General features: G+C 42.1%; 2 protein-coding genes across 3 annotated transcripts in view; one reads left to right on the top strand and one right to left on the bottom strand.

Moving 5' to 3' along the window:
• brwd1 (bromodomain and WD repeat domain containing 1) overlaps positions 1–25,250 on the bottom strand; it is a 216,081-nt gene that overhangs the window by 13,341 nt on the left and 177,490 nt on the right. For both annotated transcript variants that reach the window (XM_028800205.2, XM_028800203.2), the window contains exon 38: positions 18,218–18,420. In XM_028800205.2, coding sequence (XP_028656038.2) covers positions 18,218–18,420 — 203 coding nt within the window. The remainder of the gene's footprint in view (positions 1–18,217; positions 18,421–25,250) is intronic.
• LOC127527635 (uncharacterized) overlaps positions 1–25,250 on the top strand; it is a 286,851-nt gene that overhangs the window by 211,129 nt on the left and 50,472 nt on the right. The gene's annotated exons all lie outside the window — the stretch shown is intronic.

Below are 25,250 nucleotides of genomic sequence, written 5' to 3'. Positions count from 1 at the left end.
TTGGCTGCTAAAATTAAGTGGCATTGTGAAAGAAAGAAAGAAAGAAAGAAAGAAAGAAAGAAAGAAAGAAAGAAAGAAAGAAAGAAAGAAAGAAAGAAAGAAAGAAGTTTTGAACTAGGGTTGGGTGATAAATCAAGTTTTTGTTTTAAATTGATTTGAAAAATGCTTAAATTGAAAAATCAGGTCTAATCTAATGCTTCCCTCTGTCACAAGTCTGCACCTGTAATTCTCTTAGTTACTACAACTGGATGTTGGCGTTATTTCCATGGTTTCTGTTTACGAGGTCTAACGTGGAACAGACCACTGTGTGGTGCAAGGGTTGTAAAAAAAAAAAAAAAAAAGCTGTTAAAACAAAAAGTAGCAGCACTACAAACCTGTTCCAGCATCTGAAATAAAGGCATCCAGCAGAATGGGAGCAAAATGTTTCCCGCCGAAATTCCGATGCGAACTGTAATCACATTCCCAGAACTAATGTTAGAACATTGCCAACTTTAGCTGCCTCGTTTTCCAGTGTCACACCGTATGACAAGTCAGGGTAGAGGTGGAAGGAGATTACAGATGAGGTGGCATTTTATATTGGTAAAGACATGGTGCCCATTTATACATTAGAAAAGCCTGGGTTTGTTAGAATGCTAAAAGATCCCAAGTACAGAATACCAAGCCACAAATATGTATTTTGTGGAGGTGGCATTGCCCCGTTTGTACAATGAAACACAGGGGGATCGCTGTGCAGTTGTAAAAAGCAGTTTTACTCCACAACAACGGATCTCTCGACAAGCAGAACTATACAAGCCTTACATAAGCCTGACAGTTCATTTTACTGACAAGGACTGGGCACTGAAAAGCATCTACCTCCAGACGTCCTACTTCCCCGATGACCATATGGGGGAAATTCGCCTTCAGTGCTTTGGACACAGGCTGCACAACACCATAGGTAAGTGGGTGGTATAGCCTACTGGGCCTATAGCCAAACTCAATTAACACTGGAACCGTCAGTGTTCAGAACACTGCGAGCACCTTTTGTGGTATAGCGGATCCGCGGCTTCAAAAAAAAAAAAAAAAAAGGGCCAGGTTTTAAATCTGTATAGCCGTGTCGTTCTTGGTGGGCATGACTGCACGATCCCGGGGAGTTAATGAGGTAGTTGGAGCGAATCGCACCTGCACATGTGGGTGCAATCATTTTCAATTGCTTCATTAGCTTCCTGCGGCGTGTGATTAAGGCGCTGCGCCCACGGAGGCGCGGGGGTATGTATATATACGGGTTGACAGCAGAAAAGGGGGATAGATGGATATAGACGGATCGAGGAGAAGACGAAGAAAACAAAGGTTGAATGACGGGAAAGGAAAGTCTTAACAGGAGTATCTGGCCACCTGGAAGAAGGAGACAGCACGAGCTGGGGCCCCGCGAAGGAGTGTTTGTTGGTAGCAAACTAGGGGCTAGTTTGCCCTACTGAATGTTCTGTTGGAGTGGGGTGAGCAAGGCAGGTGTCCTTCCGAGGGATCTGAGGAGCGACTGCGTGAGCGCGAAGGATGAAGGGAGGAGAGCCGACCTCGGACGATCTGGCAATGATGTCTGTAAGAAAGCCAAGACGGAGGTCGGCCGAAAGGAACTCGTGGCTACTGGGTCTCCGCCAGATGCGGGAGCAATGGGTGAGCCGGGGAGAAAGAGAGACGGGGGTGGGCTGAGGTCGTAATAAGAGAGGCTGCATTTTAAGTTCGGATTTTAATGGATTTATTTATTGAGAATTGTTTTTATCACCACTTTGCACTGTTTTATGGAATATTTATTGAAACTATGATGCACTGCACTTTGTTTGGACACTGTTGTTTTGAAATAAAAGCACACTAGCACTTTTGGAAATATCCCTTGGCTTCATTAGAGAACTGCCCTCATATTTCAGCTTCTCTCCGTGACATTACCGACGGTGACGGGTTCAGGGCTCCAGGAACGCAAGATGGGAGCATGGAGCGGACCCGCACCATCACACCTTTAACCGCCAGCATGTATCACACTTTTCGTTTTTGTTGATGGGCCATCTCTTTAGTATATCGCTCACTCACGTATCAAGAAAACAATGAGACAGTCTGTAATCCTTACCTTACAGTAGCAGAGTTGCTGTCACCCCAAAAACGCCACAAAACACATAATACAGTCGTGTTTGATATTTTAGTGCTCATTTATTTAAGCAATGGTTTTGTTAATCCCACACCGGTAATAAAATAAAAGTCTTTAACATAAATGCCAAAAGAACTTTAATCACTATTACAGCTGGGTATGGGCAGTCTTATTATTTCGAAAAGATATAAAGCATGTCATGTAATGTAATTTCTCATGTTTGTTTTATATTTCTCGGAGTAACAATACAAATGGAATGACAAGCCGCTTCAGTTGAAAACAGTGCATTTTACAGTTCATTTCAGAGTTGCCAACTTTGGTCAGCTGTCTGGAGTGAGAAGTTCGCACATATACTGTATTTCCATGTATGTAACAGTTTTATTACCTTGACAATAGTCTGTAGGTTTGCAAAATACCCCAATTCTTTTGATGTAACTTATATTAGGTTTACAATGGAATAATCTAGATTTGCCATAAGACTTCTTGCATGAGCGTGAGAGTCTGAAAGCCAGTGTCATGCCACATCCATGAGAGCTAGCAACCCTGAAAACGTACATTTTTTTTTTCACTTGAGTTGATTTGTATAAAAAATATTACTTTGTACAGTTGCTAAAAAGTGTAAACTTTGACGAACTTGAAATCACCAATAAAGTAAGTCCATTTATGCAACATTTTATAGAATATATACTGCGTTTGAAAACTTTTCAGTTGTATGATTTCAGGACAGAGAAGCCAGGTTATTGGTTGAGGGTGTTAGATTTGCTGCTGTTATTAATCAACACTAACTGCACATTAGCGCAAACAAAAGGGCTGAAGAAATTTGAAACTTTAAGTAAATCTGAGACAAAAAAACAGGTAATTCATTGTATAGCTGTTTCACATAATGTATACCATTACTTTGTTTGGATCAAACACAGCCTCAGACATGTTAGCAATTTGGTGCTGTTCTTGTTATTCTTCTGCACTTTAATGATTGAAGAATATTTAACATTGTGTTATTGTTGCACTGCTACATAATGTTGGGTGAAAAAGCACACTGAAGACCTTCCTTATTTGTTATTTATAAATTTTTTATTACCTACCCATAGTGCTTTATTTTATGTAAATGAATTTCAGTTTATTTGTTAAATAATTTTTCTGCATTTTGTTTTATTTTATACTAGCAAAATACCCGCGCTTCGCAGCGGAGAAGTAGTGTGTTAAAGAGGTTATGAAAAAAAAAGGAAACATTTTAAAAATAACGTAACATGATTGTCAATGTAATTGTGTTGTCATTGTTATGTGTGTTGCTGTGTTTTATATATATAAAATACACACACACACATATAAACATATATATACATATACATATACACATATATATACATGTCTACATATATATATATATATATATATATATATATATATATATATATATATATACATATACACATCCACATATCAACATATATATATATACACACACACGCACACGCTTTATGGGTGATGATTGTTTTACTCTTTTTATCTTTATTTTATTTTATTGTAGAATCAACTCCTATCTGCGCACAGCAGGGCAGCCGTGGGCGGATGCGTATGGTGTATTCACTCCATGTTATCGTGCATTGCGCTGTCAGTGGTATTTTGATAAAAGAATTTGAACAACATATAAGAAGCGTATAAATTATTAAACAGTAAAACATTAACATTTAAGAAGTAAAGTTACATTAAGTACTACTGCAGTGCCTTCGGGTATACCTCATTTTTTGTTTGCCCATTACATGCTTAAATGTATACATTTTTTGGTGCACCTACCCGAGAACACGCGACATATAACCGAGCGTGGGAGAAGCATGGATTTTAAACACGCGTTGAGTTCATCTGCTGGTCTCCCTCGTGGAATAACTGGTAATGTTTGAATAAAATCTACAGCGAGTAAAACGACATTACCTCCTATTTTTTTTTTTTACGATCTCTGAGATCTTGCTTTTTTCGGTTCAAGGCTTCATAAGCTCTTTTATGTTGTATGGTGTACTTATCACAAACCATCATCTTTGAATGTTGCAAGACTTTCGCCTTGTATGTAGATCGGGGTAATTACATTCATTGCATTCCTAGTGTGAATCACAATCTGATTGTATGGGTGGTTACCTGGCACTGTAGGGTTGCCACCCGTCCTTTAAAATACGGAATCGTGCCGCGTTTGAGAATGAAATTGCGCGTCCCGTTTTGAATCAATACTGGACGGGATTTATCCCGTATTTTTTTTATCATTTTTTTTTTAAAGCAGCGTCTCATGCAAATCATCCCACACGCATTTTATGAAGATGCCTCCTTTCCTACTTTTGATTGGGTAATACTTGATGTCATCGTTAGTTTGATTGGTGTTTTTAACTGTCCAGTGAGGAGGGCGTGTCTTTTAAGTAGAGTCTGCAAAGTGTTGGCACTGAGATGTGGCGTCAGCGCCATAGTTGAAGCCCCTAACGTTGCGGTCAGCAAGTCGGCTAACATCCGCCATGTGCCGTCTTTCAGTTGCGAGAAGCAGATCATAGAATGGTTGAAACTGTTGCCCCTAACGTTGCGCCACGGCGTGTGGTTCGTTTATACCTCGTGTCTTCTCATTAAACTTTTATCTCGCGAATATGTTATTGCAATCCGCAGCGGGAGCGTTTCTATAAACTTAATTTAAACTTACGTTTTACACCGTGCTTTGTTTCCCTTATGAACATGCTTGTATGCTTAACTCGCTCCGTTCTCAATTGTTTAATTAATTTTTTGCTCTTCGCTGTTTGCGGCTGTTCCTCCATTTCCCCCTACTTCGTTCTTTTATCTCGCGAATATGTTATTGCAATCCTTAACGGGAGCGTTTCAATAAACTGATTGAAAATAGTTTTGCATTTACCTTTTTAGTAAAAGGCGAGCTATTAAGCCTGAGAAATCACCCCGTAAATGCACACGTTTAATTGGACATATGTTAATATGTATGGTTACACAGTATTAAAAGACAGTGAACAACGTCAGTTACCTTTCTTCCCGCGTTTGATAAAAGGTGAGCTTTTAAGCCTGAGAAATCACCCCGTAAATGCACACGTTTAATTGCACATGTGTTAATATGTATGCTTACACAGTATTAAAAGACAGTCAAAAATTAACGTCATTTACCTTCGTTCCCGCGTGTGACTCGTGCTGTAAATGTCTTCCTTGTTTTTAGTTCACGTGATTACGTAGGAGGCGTGATGACGCGATACGTGACTCCGCCTCCTCCATTACAGTGTATGGACAAAAAATATGTTCCAGTTATGACCATTACGCTTTGAATTTCGAAATGAAACCTGCCTAACTTTTGTAAGTAAGCTGTAAGGAATGAGCCTGCCAAATTTCAGCCTTCCACCTACACGGGAAGTTGGAGAATTAGTGATGAGTGAGTCAGTCAGTCAGTGAGTGAGTGAGTGAGTGAGTGAGTGAGTCAGTGAGGGCTTTGCCTTTTATTATTATAGATTTATTTAATATTTATTACATTTAATTTTTATAACACCCCTGAAGTGTAGTTTTTTTGTTATTGTTGTTTCCATATAGCTTCAGAATAAAGGAAAATATTTTTGAGTTCTGTTTTGTCTTGAGTTCATGTAAAAAAAAAAAATATTAAAATCGAAATTCATCCAGAGCTGAAAAAATAAATAAATAAATAAAAAATCGGGATTATTGTTTGCCCTTATCTCCCAGCCCTATTTATCAATAATAAAAAATTATTTACAATATTGTAAATAAAGAAACAAAGAAAAACACAGCTCACCCCAATTTACCTACTTCACATTTCAAATAAGGAAAATCAATTATTTTCAAGTTTACAAATTGCCTCATTAACACACCATCCTTTCACAAAAGAACTCATATTTAAGGTAATTTTATAACTAAACTCTGACATTAACAAAGCCATGAAATATCTTCATCATACTGTCATTGATGTGGACCCCCAAGTACATTGGTGTTTTGTACTTCGAATGATTCTAACTTCGAACATTCCAGAGTCTGTACACTAAATTCAATAGAAATATGATTCAGAGTTCAAACAATGGTTCTACATTTGAACTGTGTGTGCAGTGAAAAAAACGCAGCAACAGATGGTGCTTAAAAATCATATGATGTGTACAGTCTTAGTGTTGGTATGCCAGCTGCTGTTAACATATAGGAATAATCTCACCCTTTTCTCTTACCACAATTTCCGGTCCTGTCCTGTCCTGCCAGTGTAATGTGTAGCCTGCTAACCTGATAGATGTATCCAGAATGAGTGAATGAAGCCTGGTCTCTGTAATTAGCAGAATGCAACTATCCTTAACGATCTTATTCACTGTAACCTGTAGCTTCAACTCCTCCATCTTATTTGCGAGTGATCTTGTGTTGGCAAAAAAAATGCTAGGAAGGTCTGTACAGCCACCCCTGTAGCCTCGCCAGCCCTGCAGCTCTATTTCTGCCTCCTGTTCCTGCGCCATCTCCATCTCCTACTTGTGGTGATGGCAATTCACGGGGAGCTCTGACGCCTGGCTATTTCTGCCGGGATGCCGTGGAAGCAGAAAAACTCAGCTGAATGAATTCACTTTCCATTATTTCTAATGGGGAAAACTGATTCAGACTTCAAACAATTCATAGTTCAAGTGGCCTCCTGAAATTAATTACGTTTGAAATACAAGGCAGACAAATGTACTTCTAGGAGTGCACAACTTTTTTGTGTGTAGCTTCCTTAGTTGTCTTCTTACTTACAATTCAGTTATGGACAGTACATACTGATGGTCAGAGGTGGAGTCATTACTGGCCATTGCAGTTGGAGTAGTTAGGAGTTGATGATATAGTAGAGATGGTGTGGGGGGAGACTGGTTATTGGAAGAAGGTGGCAGTAGGAGGAGAAATATATTTAAAAAATTGGTCCAGGGTGTAAACTTTAAATTCAACCCTCTTCTAGTACCTGAGCCCTGGATAGCATGTGAAGTTAGAAAATTGCTAAAGAAAAAAAATCCTGAAATTAGACAATGGGAGATATTTTTGTCCCCTCTAGTCTCCATTAGTCACAGAATTTGCCACAACGCTGGAAAACATTTATACAAGCAACACAGCATACAAAAAATAGTGTGACAGAGTTAAATGATAACTTCTCATCAATGAAAATTAACCATTTGAAAACCATTTGAATATGATCTGCCATTGCAGGTATGGTTGTAATTATGATTAGTAGTGATAATATAAGCGAGAAATCTAAATCACAATGTAAAAAACTGAAGCATAATTATGTACACTAATATGACCCTATATAAGTATCTGGCCTATTCCTCCCATCCAGAGAACCAGATTTTCCAATTCAGAGTCATGAATGGGCTGCAAAGCATTTTGGCAGAATCGGTTACAAGACAAAGCATCAAGTCTGGATAAAATAGAAGCTTACTACAAGGCACACACTATTCCAGTTAAATACTGCAGATTAACCTAGACCCACATTTTTTGTGTGGAATGAATACCAATGCAGTGTGCAAATTACAGTACACACAAAACTGTGACCAGAACAGAGTTCAAACACAGTCATCTGGAGAAACTTGCCCGCTGCTCACTAAGCCTGAAATAAAATACATTTATTAAGTAAAAACAGATAAAATACTAAATTTGGTTCAAATTTTTACTGTAGAGAAAATATGCAATGTATACTATAAATTGTATTCTAATGTTCCAATGGCCAATTTTCTTACAGTATATCCAAAACTCCTATGTATGAAAAGGAGAAAAATGTAACATTTTTTGCTTTTTTGCCAGCAAATTAAGAACACCTAGGAAACATATATCTTACCAGAAGAATTCAACTAAATATACTTACCACACAACTGTATAAGGGATGTTTAACAAAATATAAAATTCTTAGTAACAATGTAAATTCTGTAAATGTTTGCACATTGGAACCTGTGGAGTTTTTGGCATGAAAATTCTAGTAGGACCATATGTACAGTATATGAGTCAAAACATGTTTGTTTGAAGTGTTTGAATAAAGTTCCTGTCTCTACAATCTCCTGTGTTTGTGTACAATTCTGTGACCCAAGCTGCACTAAGACTAGCCTGCAAGCATCAGCGCTTACCTCTATGTGCTTTCATGCGGCCAGTTTAAGTGCAGTTGGCTCAGTGATTTACATCCATGGCATCAGTTGCACTTTGTACATATTGTTCCAGTAGTTTTTTTAAATCGTTTTTACAGTTCATTAGCAGTGTGTAAAATGATCAGTGTTGCAGTAATTGTGATGCTTTTTACATGAAAAAAAATTTGTTCCATTAAAATTTCACTAATTGTGACGTTTACTTAAAGTGCAGCAAAAAAGTATTTGGCATCCAGGGATGCATTAACGCCCAAGTATGTGGCAGTTTAACGGTTAAAGCCCCAAGATGCCGCCGAAACAAGCTGCACCGTCTAAGGCTTCTGGCAATGAAAACGCGCTTGCATGAATTACAGTACATATAGCGGTAAAATCGGTATTTTACATTCTAGCAATGCAGGAGACATAGCAGTACAGCATACATGATTATCTTTACACTCTTTATTTTTTGGTAATGTATTAAGCTGAGTTTGAAATTAAATTAAAGTGTTTTGGGGGCATATTTAGGGTTTAAACTATGAAAATAGGCATTTTTTAACCACATCTAAAATTCGCGGTTTTTCACAATTCGCGGGTGCTCATGAATTTTGGGGGTGCACTGTATATCCGATTTTAAAACCATATTCTCTAGTCTTGATGTACAAGTCCAATATGATGGTATCGATGATTGTCTTAGAATTTAATTCTTCTTGTAAAACGGTTTTAGACTCATTTGCTCCACTCAAGAAACGCTGTAATAAGGGAAGACATGCTCCTTGGCTAAATGAAACTACGTGATCAATACACCATGCCTTTCGAACTGCGGAACGGTGTTGGAAAAAAGATGGACCGATTGTTTCTAAACAAATTTTTAGGACTTCTCTATTCAACTTCCAGGTTGCAGTTAAGAAAGCAAAACATGATTTATTTGCTGATTTAGTATCCCGTCATTCTAAGAATCCTAGGGTCTTATTTATTAATTCAATTAATGCAGCCATTCACCCTCAATTTTGTAAAGGGATTAAATAGTACTGTTCTTTCATGTGAGCAGTTTCTTTCATTCTTTGTCAGTAAAATTGATACAATCCACTGTGGTATTGTTCCAACTGGTTATAAACTTCCTACTGTTAATCATGGCATGGCCTTGGAATATTCTGAACTTGTCTCACTTTCACAGTTAAAAAGTACTATTGACACCCTTAAACCTACTCTTAGTCCTCCTGATATAGTACCACCACGCCTCTTAGTTGAAGCCTTTGATGTTTTGGGTCCACCTTTACTAGCCATTATCAATGATTCTATTAGTGAGGGGGTTGTGCCCTCATTTTTTAAACATGCTGCGGTGCGTCCTGTCTTAAAAAAGGCTGAATTAGATCCTGGGGTTTTAGCCAATTTTCACCCGATTTCCCAATTGCCATTTCTGGCTAAAATATTAGAAAGAATTATTTATAATCAATTGGTTGCTCACCTTAACGCCAATAATTTGTTTGAGATCTACCAATCTGGCTTTAGGCGTCATCATGGTGTTGAGACAGCCGTCCTTAAAGTATTCAATGACATCTCTATTATTACTGACTCGAGTGGCACTGCAGTCCTTGTCCTCCTTGACCTGTCCACTGCCTTTGACACTACTGACCATGAGACACTGCTGTTGTGGCTTGAACATCTTGTTGGGATTAACACTAGAAATACCAGAGCCTACGAAAAAACTCGTAGATCCATCCCACCTTAAATCGCTTCGTAAATCCGTTCACACCTTTCCGTCAGCGTCCTTTGTCCTCTAAATGTGCAGATAAAGACAAACTGCAAACAGCCGACTATTCCATCCCCCCACCGACTTAGAACGTGCACGAACCTCTCCCAGCTCATGCCTTGACTGATTATCTGGGAGCGAAGTGGAGTTTTAGAGTGGAAATAATAGATCGTTATTTGGAACACCCCCTCCTTTAACCGCCACCTTATCGTGGTGGAGGGGTTTGCGTGTCCCAATGATCCTAGGAGCTCTGTTGTCCGGGGCTTTATGCCCCTGGTAGGGCCACCCAAGGCAAACTGGTCCTAGATGAGGGATGACACAAACAGCGGTTAAACAAACCTTCTATGATGAATGAAAACTTTGGACGGCGTTTTCCCTTGCCCGGATGCGGGTCACCAGGGCCCCCCTCAGCAGCCAGGCCTGGAGGTGGGGCTCGATGGCGAGCGCCTCGTGGCCGGGCCTGCACCCATGGGGCTCGGCCGGGCACAGCCTGAAGAGGCAACGTGGGTCCCCCTTCCCATGGGCTCACCACCTATGGGAGGGGACAAGGAGGTCGGGTGCAGTGTGAGTTGGGTGGTGGCCAAAGGCGGGGACCTTGGCGGTCCGATCCTCGGCTACAGAAGCTGGCTCTTGGTACGTGGAATGTCACCTCTCTGAAGGAGAAGGAACCTGAGCTAGTGTGCGAGGTCGAGAGGTTCCAGCTAGATATAGTCGGACTCACCTTGACGCACAGCTTGGACTCTAGAACCAATCTTCTTGAGAGGTGCTGGACTCTCTACCACTCTGGAGTTGCCCCTGGTGAGAGGCGCTGAGCGGGTGTGGGTATACTTATTGCACCCCGACTTGGAGCCTGTACATTGGGGTTTACCCCGGTGGACGAGAGGATAGCCTCCCTCCGCCTTCGGGTGGGGGGACGGGTCCTAACTGTTGTTTGTGCGTATGCGCCGAACAGCAGTTTGGAATACCCACCCTTTTTGGAGTCCCTGGAGGGGGTGCTAGAGGGCATACCTTCTGGGGACTCCCTCGTTCTGCTGGGAGACTTCAATGCTCACATGGGCAATGACAGTGAGACCTGGAAGGGCGTGATTGGGAGGAATGGCCCCCCTGATCTGAACCCGAGTGGTGTTTTGTTATTGGACTTCTGTGCTCGTCACGGATTGTCCATAACGAACACCATGTTCAAGCATAGGGGTGTTCATATGTGCACTTGGCACCAGGACACCCTAGGCCTCTGTTTGATGATCACCTTTGTGGTCGTGTCGTCGGACTTGCGGCCACATGTCTTGGACACTCGAGTGAAGAGAGGGGCGGAGCTGTCAACTGATCACCACCTGGTAGTGAGTTGGCTTCGATGGTGGGGGAGGATGTCGGTCAGGCCTGGTAGGCCAAAACATGTTGTGAGGGTCTGCTGGGAACGTCTGGTAGAGCCCCCTGTCAGAAGTAGCTTCAACTCCCACCTCCGGCAGAACTTCGACCACATCCCGAGGGAGGTGGGGGACATTGAGTCTGAATGGGCCATGTTCCGTGCCTCTATTGTTCAGGTGGCTGACTGGAGCTGTGGCCGTAAGGTGGTCGGTGCCTATTGTGGCGGCAATCCCCGAACCCGTTGGTGGACACCGGCGGTGAGGGATGCCGTCAAGCTGAAGGAGTCCTACAGGACCCTTTTGTCCTGTGGGACTCTGGAGGCAGCTGATAGGTACTGGCAGGCCAAGCGGAATGCAGCTTTGGTGGTTACTGAGGTAAAAACTCGGGCATGGGAGGAGTTTGGGGAGGCCATGGAGAACGACCTTCGGATGGCTTCGAGGAGATTCTGGTCCACCGTCCGGTGTCTCAGGAGGGGGAAGCAGTGCAGTGTCAACACTGTATATGGTGGGGATGGTGCGCTGCTGACCTCGACTCGGGACACTGTGGGTCGGTGGGGGGAGTACTTTGAAGATCTCCTCAATCCCACTAACATGCCTTCCAATGAGGAAGCAGAGCCTGGGGACTCGGAGGTGGGCTCCCCCATCTCTGGGACTGAGGTCACCGAGGTGGTCAAAAAACTCCTTGGTGGCAGGGCCCTGGGGGTGGATGAGATACGCCCGGAGTTCCTCAAGGCTCTGGATGTTGTAGGGCTGTCTTGGTTGACACGTCTCTGCAACATTGTGAATTTCCCATTGGGATTAATAAAGTATCTATCTATCTATCTATCTATCTATCTATCTATCTATCTATCTATCTATCTATCTATCTATCTATCTATCTATCTATCTATCTAACATCGCATGGACATCAGGGACAGTGCCTCTGGATTGGCAGACTGGGGTGGTGGTCCCCCTCTTTAAGAAGGGGGACCAGAGGGTGTGTTCTAACTACAGAGGGATCACACTCCTCAACCTCCCTGGAAAAGTCTATTCGGGGGTCCTGGAGAGGAGGGTCCGTCAGATAGTCGAACCTCAGATTCAGGAGGAACAGTGTGGTTTTCGTCCTGGTCGTGGAACAGTGGACCAGCTCTACACCCTTAGCAGGGTCCTGGAGGGTTCATGGGAGTTTGCCCAACCAGTCTACATGTGTTTTGTGGACTTGGAAAGGGCGTTCGACCATGTCCCTCGGGGAATCCTGTGGGGGGTTCTCCGAGAGTGTGGGGTACCAGACCCCCTGATAAGGGCTGTTCCGTCCCTGTACGATTGGTGCCAGAGCTTGGTCCGCATTGCCGGCAGTAAGTCGAACCCGTTTCAAGTGAGAGTTGGACTCCGCCAGGGCTGCCCTTTGTCACCGATTCTGTTCATAACTTTTATGGACAGAATTTCTAGCCGCAGCCAGGGTGTTGAGGGGGTCCAGTTTGGTGGACTCAGGATTGGGTCACTGCTTTTTGCAGATGATGTTATCCTGTTTGCTTCATCAGGCCGTGATCTTCAGCTCTCTCTGGGTCGGTTCGCAGCTGAGTGTGAAGCGGCTGGGATGGGAATCAGCACCTCCAAATCTGAGACCATGGTCCTCAGCCGGAAAAGGGTGGAGTGCCCTCTCAGGGTTGGTAGCGAGATCCTGCCTCAAGTGGAGGAGTTCAAGTATCTCGGGGTCTTGTTCACGAGTGAGGAAAGAATACAGCGTGAGATCGACAGGCGGATCGGTGCGGCATCCGCAGTAATGCAGGCTCTGCCGCAAGGCGAAGCTCTCAGTTTACCAGTCGATCTACGCTCCTACCCTCACCTATGGTCATGAGCTAGGGGGTAGTGACCGAAAGAATGAGATTGTGAATACAAGCGGCTGAAATGAGTTTCCTCCGTAGGGTGTCTGGGCTTTCCCTTAAAGATAGGGTGAGAACCTCAGTCATCCGGGAGGGGCTCACAGTAGAGCCGCTGCTCCTCCGCATCGAGAGGAGTCAGATGAGGTGGCTCGGGCATCTGATCAGGATGCCTCCTGGACGCCTCCCTGGTGAGGTGTTCCGGGCACGTCCAACCGGGAGGAGGGCCCAGGGAAGACCCAGGACATGCTGGAGGGACTATGTCTCCCGGCTGGTCTGGGAACGCCTTGGGATTCCTCCGGAAGAGCTAGAAGAAGTGGCCGGGGAGAGGGAAGTCTGGGCATCTCTGCTCAAGCTGCTGCCCCCGCGACCCGACCTTGGATAAGCGGAAGAGGATGGATGGGTGGATATTTGGAACACATGCATTTCATGTGTGTTCCGTTTTCTACAGTAATCTGTGTAAACACATTTTTAAAGCAGAAACGTTTTTCATATTCTAGTAGTAAATGACAAAATGTAGGCATAAACTATATAATGTATGAAGCCTGAAGTCCAAATATCAAAGAAACACTTTCACGAAAGGTACAAATATAACAGAACAAGTGCGCTTTTATTCAAAAATATAACTGCAGAAAAAAACCTTAGTGTGTGACATTAACATCCATTTACTACGACGGCCCCGTTGCGCAACAGTATCAGTTGCTGACTGGGAATCAAAAGGTCACGAGTTCGATCCTGCTCAATTCCCTTTTGAGAAGTGAACTGCTCTTATTTTTACTATTTTAGAATAAAAAGATACATTTGATTTCAGTCTGTAACAGCCGGTGTAATTTATGATATTTGTAAAAGTTAGCTTTGTTTTTTTTTATTCACTTTTCTCTCAGTCGCATTCAGGATCCTTCCATACCCCATCTGACACTGCTGTTTTCACATAAAGATGCGCTATAGTTCTGCAATGTATCACGATACATACGACCGCATGTTTTTTTTTCCCCCAATCTTGCCAGTCCCCACATGTTGCTGTATGCTGTTTCTTTTGTACTCCAGGACATGCAGAGGAAAGCATAGTAAAGAGCTGTAACTTCAGCGCTATGCAATCATCAGACACTCCCCATCTGACACTGCTGTTTTCACATAAAGACGCGCTATAACTCACCCAAGGAGCGCCCTTCCTACATTTACGACATGTGTACTTGTGTTGCAGTGTACACACCTCTCTGTGCTATGGTTCCTATTACACTGAACAAGCACCTGTAATTTGCAGCTCTATTCATTACCTCAAAACAAATATATGTGACGTTTTGAAGAAAACATTTTATGAAGCGAATAGTACCAATCAGAAAACATAGTCGAAGTAATGCAATATTATTTGAAAACGATCAGCGTCAGATTGGGTGTGATTTATACTGGCACTGTTACTTAGAATCAGATCAGAAGCTGAATAAACTCCTGTTCTGACTAAGTAAAAAAGCATGAATTAATCAACAGAAATAACCGCGATCGAAATTTTAAACTTAACAATTTACAGTACATACCAATTTATAAATTTTATGTCCGTTTGAGGCTACAAAGAAGAAAAAAAAAAAAAAAAACTTCCTCCACAGCGGGGAATCGAGCTCAAGTCTCTACGGCGCGGCAGGGCTGCCCGTGCTCCGAGTCAGCAAATCTCAGCGTTATGCCACGGAAGGTGTTGTGACATCCTTGAAACTTTTGTGAAAGTATTTATTATTCTATAGTTTATACATACATTTTGTAACATTTATTACTAAAATATGAAAAAGTTTCTGTTTTAACAATGTGTTTACACAGTTACTGTAGAAACGGAACACACATGAAATTCACTCTAAAACTCCAGTTCAGTCACTCCAAGATAATCAAACAAGGCATGAGCTGGGAAAACTTAGTGAACGTTTTGCGATGGTGGGGGATGGAATAGCCGGCTTTTTGCTGCTCGTCTTAATCGGCACATTTAGAAGACAAAAGAGAGGTGAGAACGGTTTTAAGGTGGGCCGGATCTACAAGTTTTTTCACAGACTCTGGTAATTCTAGTGTTAAAGGGGCTGCTCTTAACTGGATCAGGTCATATCTAATTGGTAGACACTTTTCAGTGACTTTAAATTCCTCTTTTTTGTCTACTGCTCCTCTTAAATGTGGTGTTCCTCAAGGATCCATTTTGGGTCCTATTTTATTCTCTATATACCTTCACCCTATTGGAGCTATTTTTAGGAAATTTAACATTTCTTTTCACTGCTATGCTGATGATACACAGGTTCATATTCCAACTCTGCAATGAATCAACTGCACAACTGTCTTTTTGAACTAAGATCCTGGATGGCTAATAATTTTCAAATAAAACAGAGGTGCTTATAGGAGGGGTCCATCAGCTAAAACCCAAATTGGTCTTAGACTTCTTGGCTCTCTCTCTGTCTTTTGCAAACCTCAAGTCCGCAATCTTGGTGTTATCTTTGACAGTAACCTCTCTTTTGAGAAACAGACTCATTCTGTAGTCAAGAGTTGCTTTTTCCATCTTTGTCTATTAGGTAAGATCAAGCCTTTTTTTTATCTTCTAGGGATCCTGAGAAAGCTACTCATGCTTTTATCTTTTCTCGCCTTGATTACTGCAACTCGCTGTATTCTGGGATTAACAAATTCCTGATACGCAGGTTACAGTTGGTCCAGAATGCTGCCGCTCGCTTTCTAGTTGGGGCAAGAAAGTCTAATTCTGTTTCTCCAATATTAGCTTCTTTACACTGGCTGCCAGTCAATTTTCGAAATGATTTTAAAATCTTGTTGCTAGTTTTTAAATCTTTACATGGGCTTACCTATTTATCTGAATTGTGTGCTTTACACCAGCCATCTAGAATGCTTAGATCTTCTGGTCAGTTGTCTCTTGTTGTCCCTAGTACCAAGTGTAAAACTAAGGGGGACAGGGCTTTTGCAGCTACTGCTCCTCGCCTGTGAAAGTCTTTACCTCATTACATAAAGGAGTCATCTACAATTGAACTGTTCAAAACAAGATTAAACACTCTTTTTCTTTCCGTGACCTTCAGTAATACGGATGGTTTCCTCATTGTGATTATGTAATCTTACTTCTATTTATTATTTTATTTATGTTCATTTATTTTTTTCTATTTATGTTATTTATCTTAATTGTATGCTTTTATTCTGTGTGGTGGGTTGGCGCCCTGCCCGGAGTTTGTTTCCTGTCTTGCGCCCTGTGTTGGCTGGGATTGGCTCCAGCAAACCCCCGTGACCCTGTGTTCGGATTCAGCGGGTTGGAAATTGGATGGATGGATGGATGGATGTTTTTATTCTTCTATTATTGTAAAGCGCTTTGGCCACAGCATTCTTATGTTGTTTTAAATGTGCTATATAAATAAATTGACATTGTCCATCCATCCATTATCCAACCCTCTATAGCCTAACTACAGGGTCATGGGGGTCTGCTGGAGCCAATCCCAGCGAACACAGAGCGCAAGGTGGGAAACAAACTCCGGGCAGGGCGCCAGCCCACCGCAGGAGACGCGCACGCACGCACGCACGCACGCACGCACGCACACACACACACACACACACACACACACACTAGGGACAATTTAGAATCGCCAATGCACCTAACCTGCATGTCTTTGGACTGTGGGAGGAAACCGGAGCACCCGGAGGAAACTCACGCAGACATGGGGAGAACATGCAAACTTCACGCAGGGAGGACCCGGGAAGCGAACCCGGGTCTCCTAACTGCAAGGCAACATTGACATTGTGAAATGTTTAAATGTATATTGTTAGCTGCGGAGCTGATCACACCTCCAGAGAATACAGACACCACTGAGAAAACACCTGAAAAACATTGACAGACTACCTTCAAGGAAGGTTGGAAGGAACCTAAAAGTTCTTTTTTTTTTTCTACAACCTCCTGTGTCTCTGTGCAAATCTGTGACCCAAGCGTGACAAGTGGTACCAGAAGTGGGGTTCGAACCCACGCGGACATTCATCCATTTTTTTTTTTTTTTTTTTTGTAGAAAAAGGAACTTTATTCAAAGCACTGTAAACGAACATTTGTCTCTATTCAAAAGTTTAAACGTGCTCCATGACAAGTCAGAGATGACAGTTCTGCCAGGAGCAGAGAATGTCAGAGAGAGAGAGAGAGAGAGAGAGAGAGAGAGAGAGAGAGAGCAAAACAATCAGTTCCAAACTGACAGACGCCCGTACAAGCTTTTTAAGTAAGCGGAGTACCGCACAAGAGGCATATTACGTGACAGAGCCGCCAGAAAGGTAAGGAGGAATGTGAAGGTAGTCTGTGAACGTTTTTCAGGGGTTTTCCCAGCAGCGTCTGTATTCTCTGGAGGTGCGGTCAGCTCTGCAGCTCACAATATAAAAAAGATTTTTATAATGTGGCTACAGTTGTCTTAAACAGTGTAAGCTAATGTACATTCATTTATTTAATCATTGCCTTAAGAAAACTAAAGAATCCCTTGAGTTTATTTTAACAAGTGATCAGTCTTGGCTAAACAATAAAATATGCAGAATACAACAGCTTTCACATGATACCTTTCTCCTTTAAACAATTCTTAATTCCTGCTCAACTAATTGGGAGCTTTGTGATTTACTGTAGAATACCATTCAAGATACACTGATTTTTAGTCAATGTTGTAAACAAGACATCTGATACTATGTACTTCATTACATATTCTGAGAATAAAAAAAAATCAAATGATCTAAAGAGAGACATAACTGCAAAACTGATTCAGTGTTTTCAACACTAAGCAGAATTCACAAAACCAACTGTATAATTTAGGAGTTCACTGATGTATATTGATTAATAGTATAAAATCGTAACTAGTTAAATTTTGTCTGCTTTTTTATTCTCCACAACTACTTTAATTAGTTACATTCATGATATACTTAATCGGTAATGCCAGTTAGCAGTTGCAAGAGGCCACAGCAAGAAACAATTTTTATAGTGAAACCTAATATTAACAGTGATAAGAAGATTTAAAAGATAAAATGTAGTGGTGTTTATAAATATATACCAAAAACCTTACCAGAAGTAGACTCTTCAAAGCTGCTTCCAGAAGTTATGGCTCTTTTATAAGATCCTGATGAAGGAGACACAGAGGTTTCATTGGAGGAGCCTGAAGAGCTCCTATGAATTATTATCTGCCTACTTCTTAAAGTGCACAAAACTTCATTTGAGGTAGACTTGGTAGAATGTCTGGAGATTACATTATCAATATTTTCCTCAGGGCTAAAAAAAAATACAAAACACAATAAATGCACATACTTCTGTGAAGTATCATGTTAGTGAGTGATTTACTTTATGTTTTAAATGAAGCCAATATCTAAACTGACACAATATCTTAAATTAAAATGTATTCATAAAGGAATAAACAAAAAAAGAATAATACACAGCTCTCCAACCTATATGCAATTCAGTTACATGTATGAGAGTCCCCATTTTTAATATTTTCCTAAGTACCCCATACCCTCCATTGTAAAGCTCCAGTGCTGGCAAGATATATTTTTTTAATTAATAGAAAGCACTAAACTTTAGAACATAATTTTGCTAGGAAAATATATATTTATCATGTTTGTGAAGAAATAGGTTTGACTTTAAAAATACCAAACTTATCCTTTAAGTACCTTTTTATTAAAGTTTAGTGAAAGCTGCCTGCCATTTGCTGTCAGCAAGGCATCTGTGATTGATGGATAACGAAAGTCAACAGAATAAGTCATTAAGGAGTGATGAGGCTTTGGCATTTGCTCTCAGTTCTTGAGGTGAAAGCGGACAGCCACAAAAATATTTAACTGTCATTTCAAATAGACATGAGCAAACAATGTATAATTAGGGCTGCTGTTTGATTAAAAAATTTAATTGTGATTAATTATGCAATTAAAAATTTACTATATATTAATCAATTTATCATAATTACATCAAGCATATTAATATTTTTCTATAAAACAAAAATAGCTCAGTGATTAATTTCTAATACAATACAGTTTTAATAATCACTTGCCTATGTATATAAAATTATTTCAGGTAGTTTATTGAACACTTTTGTATAAAACAACACCAATGACCACCAAACACTCCCCCAGAGGGTTGCTATAATATTTGGGAAAACCAATACATAAGGTTTGAAATGCTGTGATGCAAGACAACATACCAAAACAACTAACAATTACACAAACCATTAAGTATTAAAAAACACAAAAAAACAAACATAAAAAATGGTCCAACTTTTGTGCACAATCAGAACTGTTACAGCTCAGTTTGTGCTTAACTGTGTGATATACGAGTCAGCTCTGCAGCAGTTACCTGGACAGAGTCGTTAAATAGATTGAAAATGTGTATATATTAGACTTTTAGATAGCAAAGGATTGACTGAAAATGTATCTGACACAGTTATTTATTCAGATGTCTTAAACTACACAATGTCATAGAATGCAAGTCTTATGTGTCTTAACTTTCATCCCAAATGGAAAGAAACATTAGCTGATCAATTTGCACTGATTATTGCCTAGTTTTGTTGGTTACAGTATAATGTAGGCTAACATAGGGTATAACGTAGGTTACAGTAAGCAACACAGAATTAAACAACAGCAACATACCATGGCTGCTTTGGGGGAATTCTGAGTGAATTGTAAAGAATTGAGTGATTCCACTCTGTGTTATCTGTTCTTTAGCTACCCAGACAGGAATAGTACCTGCATTGTGCTGTTTCAGGTCAGATATTCCTGGATGGGCAACTAAAAAAGCTTGATAGCAAGCGTAATCATTACCAGAAACAGGGGCTCGTCCACTGATTTTCTCTCTTCCACTCAGAACTATTCCTCAACTTTATTTATTTATTTATTTTTTAATAGGTGGACTTGGATTAGCTGACATTAGCACAGTTATTTTTTCCTGCATGTACTGTCTTGTTCAGTCATTTTTACCCTGCACGTTCTGGAATGCAAATCATTACCAGAAACAGGGGCTCGTCCACTGACTTTCTCTCTTCCACTCAGAACTATTCCTCAACTTTTTTATTTATTTTTTAATAGGTGGACTTGGATTAGCTGACATTAGCACAGTTATTTTTTCCTGCATGTTCTGGAATGCAGTGCTTGTCCATGTGAAATGCTAGAATGACATGGAAATGGAACTCATTCCCCAACTTATATAACTGATTTGACTGTAACTGTTCTCATGGAATTTCCTGCATTTTGAAAAGCTAGGGTATATATGCAACAGTGTGTATAAATACTGGACAAATCTCATTCCTTACTGGATTACTACAGTACACAGCATTTTATGTTTCAATACGGGACACTATTATAAAAGATGGGTGGTAACTCTAATTGTTTGTGCAGATACACAGATAGAGATCATTACCATGAAAACACTACTATTAATAAACTTGGATTAGTTTAGCACAAGTTCCTTAAAAAGTGTGAACTGCAGTAAAATTAACCAAATAAAGTTAACACATTTGGGGATTACATTAAAAATGTAATCACAGATATTTTTTAACGCATTAATCACACTTGTTAAAAGTGATCAGCAGCTTTACTTTTAAGATTGAAATTGATTCCGATGATAACCCTAGTGTCCTCAGTTCATTTGCCACTCACAATACTGAAAAACTAACTGTTTCAAATATACACTACCAGTGGAAAGTTTTAGAACATCTCAATTTTATCAGTTTTTACGGAAATGTGCTCAGTTTAATGTCTTATGTTTCATGAAATCAAGGCATAGAACAAATAAAAAATTGCAAATAAAAAATGTCAAGGAATCATTAAATGTACAAAATTTTATTCAAACTTTTGATTCATCAAAGTAGCCACCTTTTGCTGATAAAACAGTCGAACTGTGGTAACCCTTTTGACTCAGAATGCCAGTTACTCTGTTTAAAACACCAACTCTGCTTCCAGCAAAATAATCCCAGACCATCACACTTCCTCCCTCCATGTTTGAGGACTGGTGTCTCACACTGTGGAACTATCCTTTCAACAACTCAATGGCATACAAACACCTTGCGTGATGAACTGAAGATTTCAAATTTTGATTCATCGGTCAATAAGAGTTTCTTCCAGTCTTCAGTAGTCCACAGTTGATATTTCAAGGCCTTACTTTGTCCTTTAAGGAATGTCTTTCTTACTGCCACTCGCCCTATCAAACCTGCAGCACAAAGTCTCCTTTTCACCGTAAAAACTGACACTTGATTTTTGTGACTACTGTTAAGTTGTGGTGTTGTGAGGCTACCATCACGCAAGCTGGAAACTTGCCTTATGACTGAGTTGTGACTTCGAGTCTGCCAGATCTCTTCCTATCAGAGTTTCTTCCAGTTTCCAATTGCCTTTGGACTGGTAGGCCACCGTCCTCACTGACACTTTGATTTTTTTTTTCTTTTTGTAATTTCTCTAAATGAAAGGCCTACACTTCTAAGGGTAATAATGTTTGGCCTCGTTTCATGTGGCCAGAGTGGTGGCTCTGGGGCTAAAGATCTGTGCCAACAATCTGAAGGTTGCCAGAAGTGATTCTATTACATTGGGCCCTAGAGCAAGGCCTTAACCTGCAATTACTCTTGATGTCAACCTGTATACAGCCCTGCAAGCAGGTCATCCAGCTTACAGGAAAAATTAAGGGGTTGGTGGCAGGACTGGCACTCCAACCACTGAAGTGTGGTGCTGAGTTGTCACTCGTTGCACGGCTGCACTCAGGTCCTAATTTGAGGTGGTTTGTAAAATGGTGGGAGCAGTAACGCGTTGTATCAGTGTATGCTCCCAACCTCCTTGCCCATTTCTTAATTGATGTTTTTTTCTTGCCATTATCACTGGAATTTACATCTTTCTTGGGTGTAGTAACATAGTCTGGCTAAACTTGTTTTAAGACAGACAAAGAGGGTTTTTAAGTAATCAACAGAAGTTGGAACACCTGTGCAAATTGTTTGCTTCAACTTGCAAGGCTTAATTTACTTTAACTGCAGTAGAAAATTGTAGGTTGTAACCTATTAGTTGTTCCCTGAAGAAGGCCCATTTGTAATATTCAGAAATTTCCTTTTTATCAGTTTTTGCTAACCTAAACTTTATATATAAACCTCTGGCAGTTTACTGCTTACCTTTTCACCATTTTAGGTCATTTATTGCATTTCAACTGATTACATTTAAAGAAAAACTGGACAAACTGAGGTGTTCTAAAATTTTTAACCGGTAGTGTAGTTCCAATTAGTTAAGAAAATTAAATTAGTGCAACATGTCGAAAATGGAATTTTGATTAAACATATACAATCAAGTAGAAAAGTACACACCATGAAGCGATTTTCTTTTTTAACATATGCTAAAATATTATGATTTTATTTTCACTTAAATAGTACCTGTAGATACATCTCCTCAAAGCCGTCCGAAAGTCGTTCTCCATGGCCTCCCCAAACTCCTCCCATGCCCGAGTTTTTGCCTCAGCAACCACCGAAGCCGCATTCCACTTGGCCTGCCAGTACCTATTAACTGCCTCCAGAGTCCCACAGGACAAAAGGGACCGGTAGGACTCCTTCAGCTTGACAGCATCCCTCACCGCCGGTGTCCACCAACGGGTTCGGGGATTGCCGCCACGACAGGCACCGACCACCTTACGGCCACAGCTCCGGTCAGCCGCCTCAACAATAGAGGCGCGGAACATGGCCCATTCGGACTCAATGTCCCCCACCTCCCTCGGGACGTGGTCGAAGTTCTGCCGGAGGTGGGAGTTGAAGCTACTTCTGACAGGGGGCTCTGCCAGATGTTCCCAGCAGACCCTCACAACACATTTGGGCCTACCAGGCCTGACCGGCATCTTCCCCCACCATCGGAGCCAACTCACCACCAGGTGGTGATCAGTTGACAGCTCCGCCCCTCTCTTCACCCGAGTGTCCAAGACAAGTGGCCGCAAGTCCGATGACACGACCACAAAGTCGATCATCGAACTGAGGCCTAGGGTGTCCTGGTGCCAAGTGCACATATGAACACCCCTATGCTTGAACATGGTGTTTGTTATGGACAATCCGTGACGAGCACAGAAGTCCAATAACAAAACACCACTCGGATTCAGATCGGGGGAGCCGTCCGGTGTCTCAGGTGGGGGAAGCAGTGCAGTGTCAACACTGTATATGGTGGGGATAGTGCGCTGCTGACCTCGACTCGAGACGTTGTGGGTCGGTGGGGGGAGTACTTCGAAGACCTCCTCAATCCCACTAACATGCCTTCCAATGAGGAAGCAAAGCCTGGGGACTCGGAGGTGGGCTCACCCATCTCTGGGACTGAGGTCACCGAGGTGGTCAAAAAACTCCTTGGTGGCACGGCCCCGGGGGTGGATGAGATACGCCCGGAGTTCCTCAAGGCTCTGGATGTTGTAGGGCTGTCTTGGTTGACACGTCTCTGCAACATCGCAGGGACATCAGGGACAGTGCCTCTGGATTGGCAGACTGGGGTGGTGGTCCCCCTCTTTAAGAAAGGGGACCGGAGGGTGTGTTCCAACTACAGAGGGATCACACTCCTCAGCCTCCCTGGAAAAGTCTATTCGGGGGTTCTGGAGAGGAGGGTCCGTTGGATAATTGAACCTCGGATTCAGGAGGAACAGTGCAGTTTTTGTCCTGGTCGCGGAACTGTGGACCAGCTCTACACCCTTAGCAGAATCCTGGAGGGTACATGGAAGTTCGCCCAACCAGTCTACATGTGTTTTGTGGACTTGGAAAAGGCGATCGACCGTGTCCCTCTGGGAATCCTGTGGGGGGGTGCTCCGGGAGTATGGCGTATCGGACCCCCTGATAAGGGCTGTTCGGTCCCTGTACAACCAGTGTCAGAGCTTGGTCCGCATTGCCGGCAGTAAGTCGAACCCGTTTCCAGTGAGAGTTGGACTCCGCCAGGGCTGCCCTTTGTCACCGATTCTGTTCGTAACTTTTATGGACAGAATTTCTAGCCGCAGCCAGGGCGTTGAGGGGGTCCGGTTTGGTGGACTCAGGATTGGGTCACTGCTTTTTGCAGATGATGTTGTCCTGTTTGCTTCATCAGGCCGTGGTCTTCAGCTCTCTCTGGATCGGTTCGCAGCTGAGTGTGAAGCAGCTGGGATGGGAATCAGCACCTCTAAATCCAAGACCATGGTCCTCAGCCGGAAAAGGGTGGAGTGCCCTCTCAGGGCTGGGAGCGAGATCCTGCCTCAAGTGGAGGAGTTCAAGTATCTCGGGGTCTTGTTCACGAGTGAGGGAAGAATGGAGCGTGAGATCGACAGGCGGATTGGTGCAGCGTCCACAGTGATGATGGCTCTGCATCGGTCTGTCGTGGTGAAAAAGGAGCTGAGCCGTAAGGCAAAGCTCTCAATTTACCAGTCGATCTATGTTCCTATCCTCACCTATGGTCATTAGCTATGGGTAGTGACCGAAAGAACAAGATCGCGAATACAAGCAGCTGAAATGAATTTCCTCCGCAGGGTGTCTGGGCTCTCCCTTAGAGATAGGGTGAGAAGCTCAGTCATCCGGGAGGGGCTCAGAGTAGAGCCGCTGCTCCTCCACATCGAGAGGAGTCAGATGACGTGGCTCGGGCATCTGATTAGGATGCCTCTTGGACGCCTCCCTGGTGAGGTGTTCCGGGCACGTCCAACCGGGAGGAGGCCCCGGGGAAGACCCAGGACACACTGGAGGGACTATGTCTCCCAGCTGGCCTGGGAACACCTCGGGATTCTCCCGGAAGAGCTAGAAGAAGTGGCCGGGGAGAGGGAAGTCTGGGTATCTCTGCTGAAGTTGCTGTCCCCGCGACACGACCTCGGATAAGCGGAAGAGGATGGCTGTAGATACATACAGATTTACCATATTTACATTTCGTAGTACACTGCATAACTTAAATAAACAGAATTGCAAAGCTCGGATGTGGAAAAAGTAAGTACACATTTCTCTTTATCACTACCTCAGATAACTAAAATTAGAATCAGATGCACCAGTTTAGCCGAATATAGCTAGAATATCTGAAGGATCTTGGGGGAATCTGACTTATTTAAACCTCAGTCATTTATTCTAGTTTGCTCTTTGTTGATAAAGTGTTTGTTATCACCATGACCAGATCAAA

Source organism: Erpetoichthys calabaricus, chromosome 4 (assembly GCF_900747795.2).
Source record: "Erpetoichthys calabaricus chromosome 4, fErpCal1.3, whole genome shotgun sequence".
Classification (NCBI taxonomy): domain Eukaryota; kingdom Metazoa; phylum Chordata; class Cladistia; order Polypteriformes; family Polypteridae; genus Erpetoichthys; species Erpetoichthys calabaricus.
The sequence above is the reverse complement of the archived record's forward strand: the minus strand, read 5'-3'. Positions and strand labels throughout refer to the sequence as shown.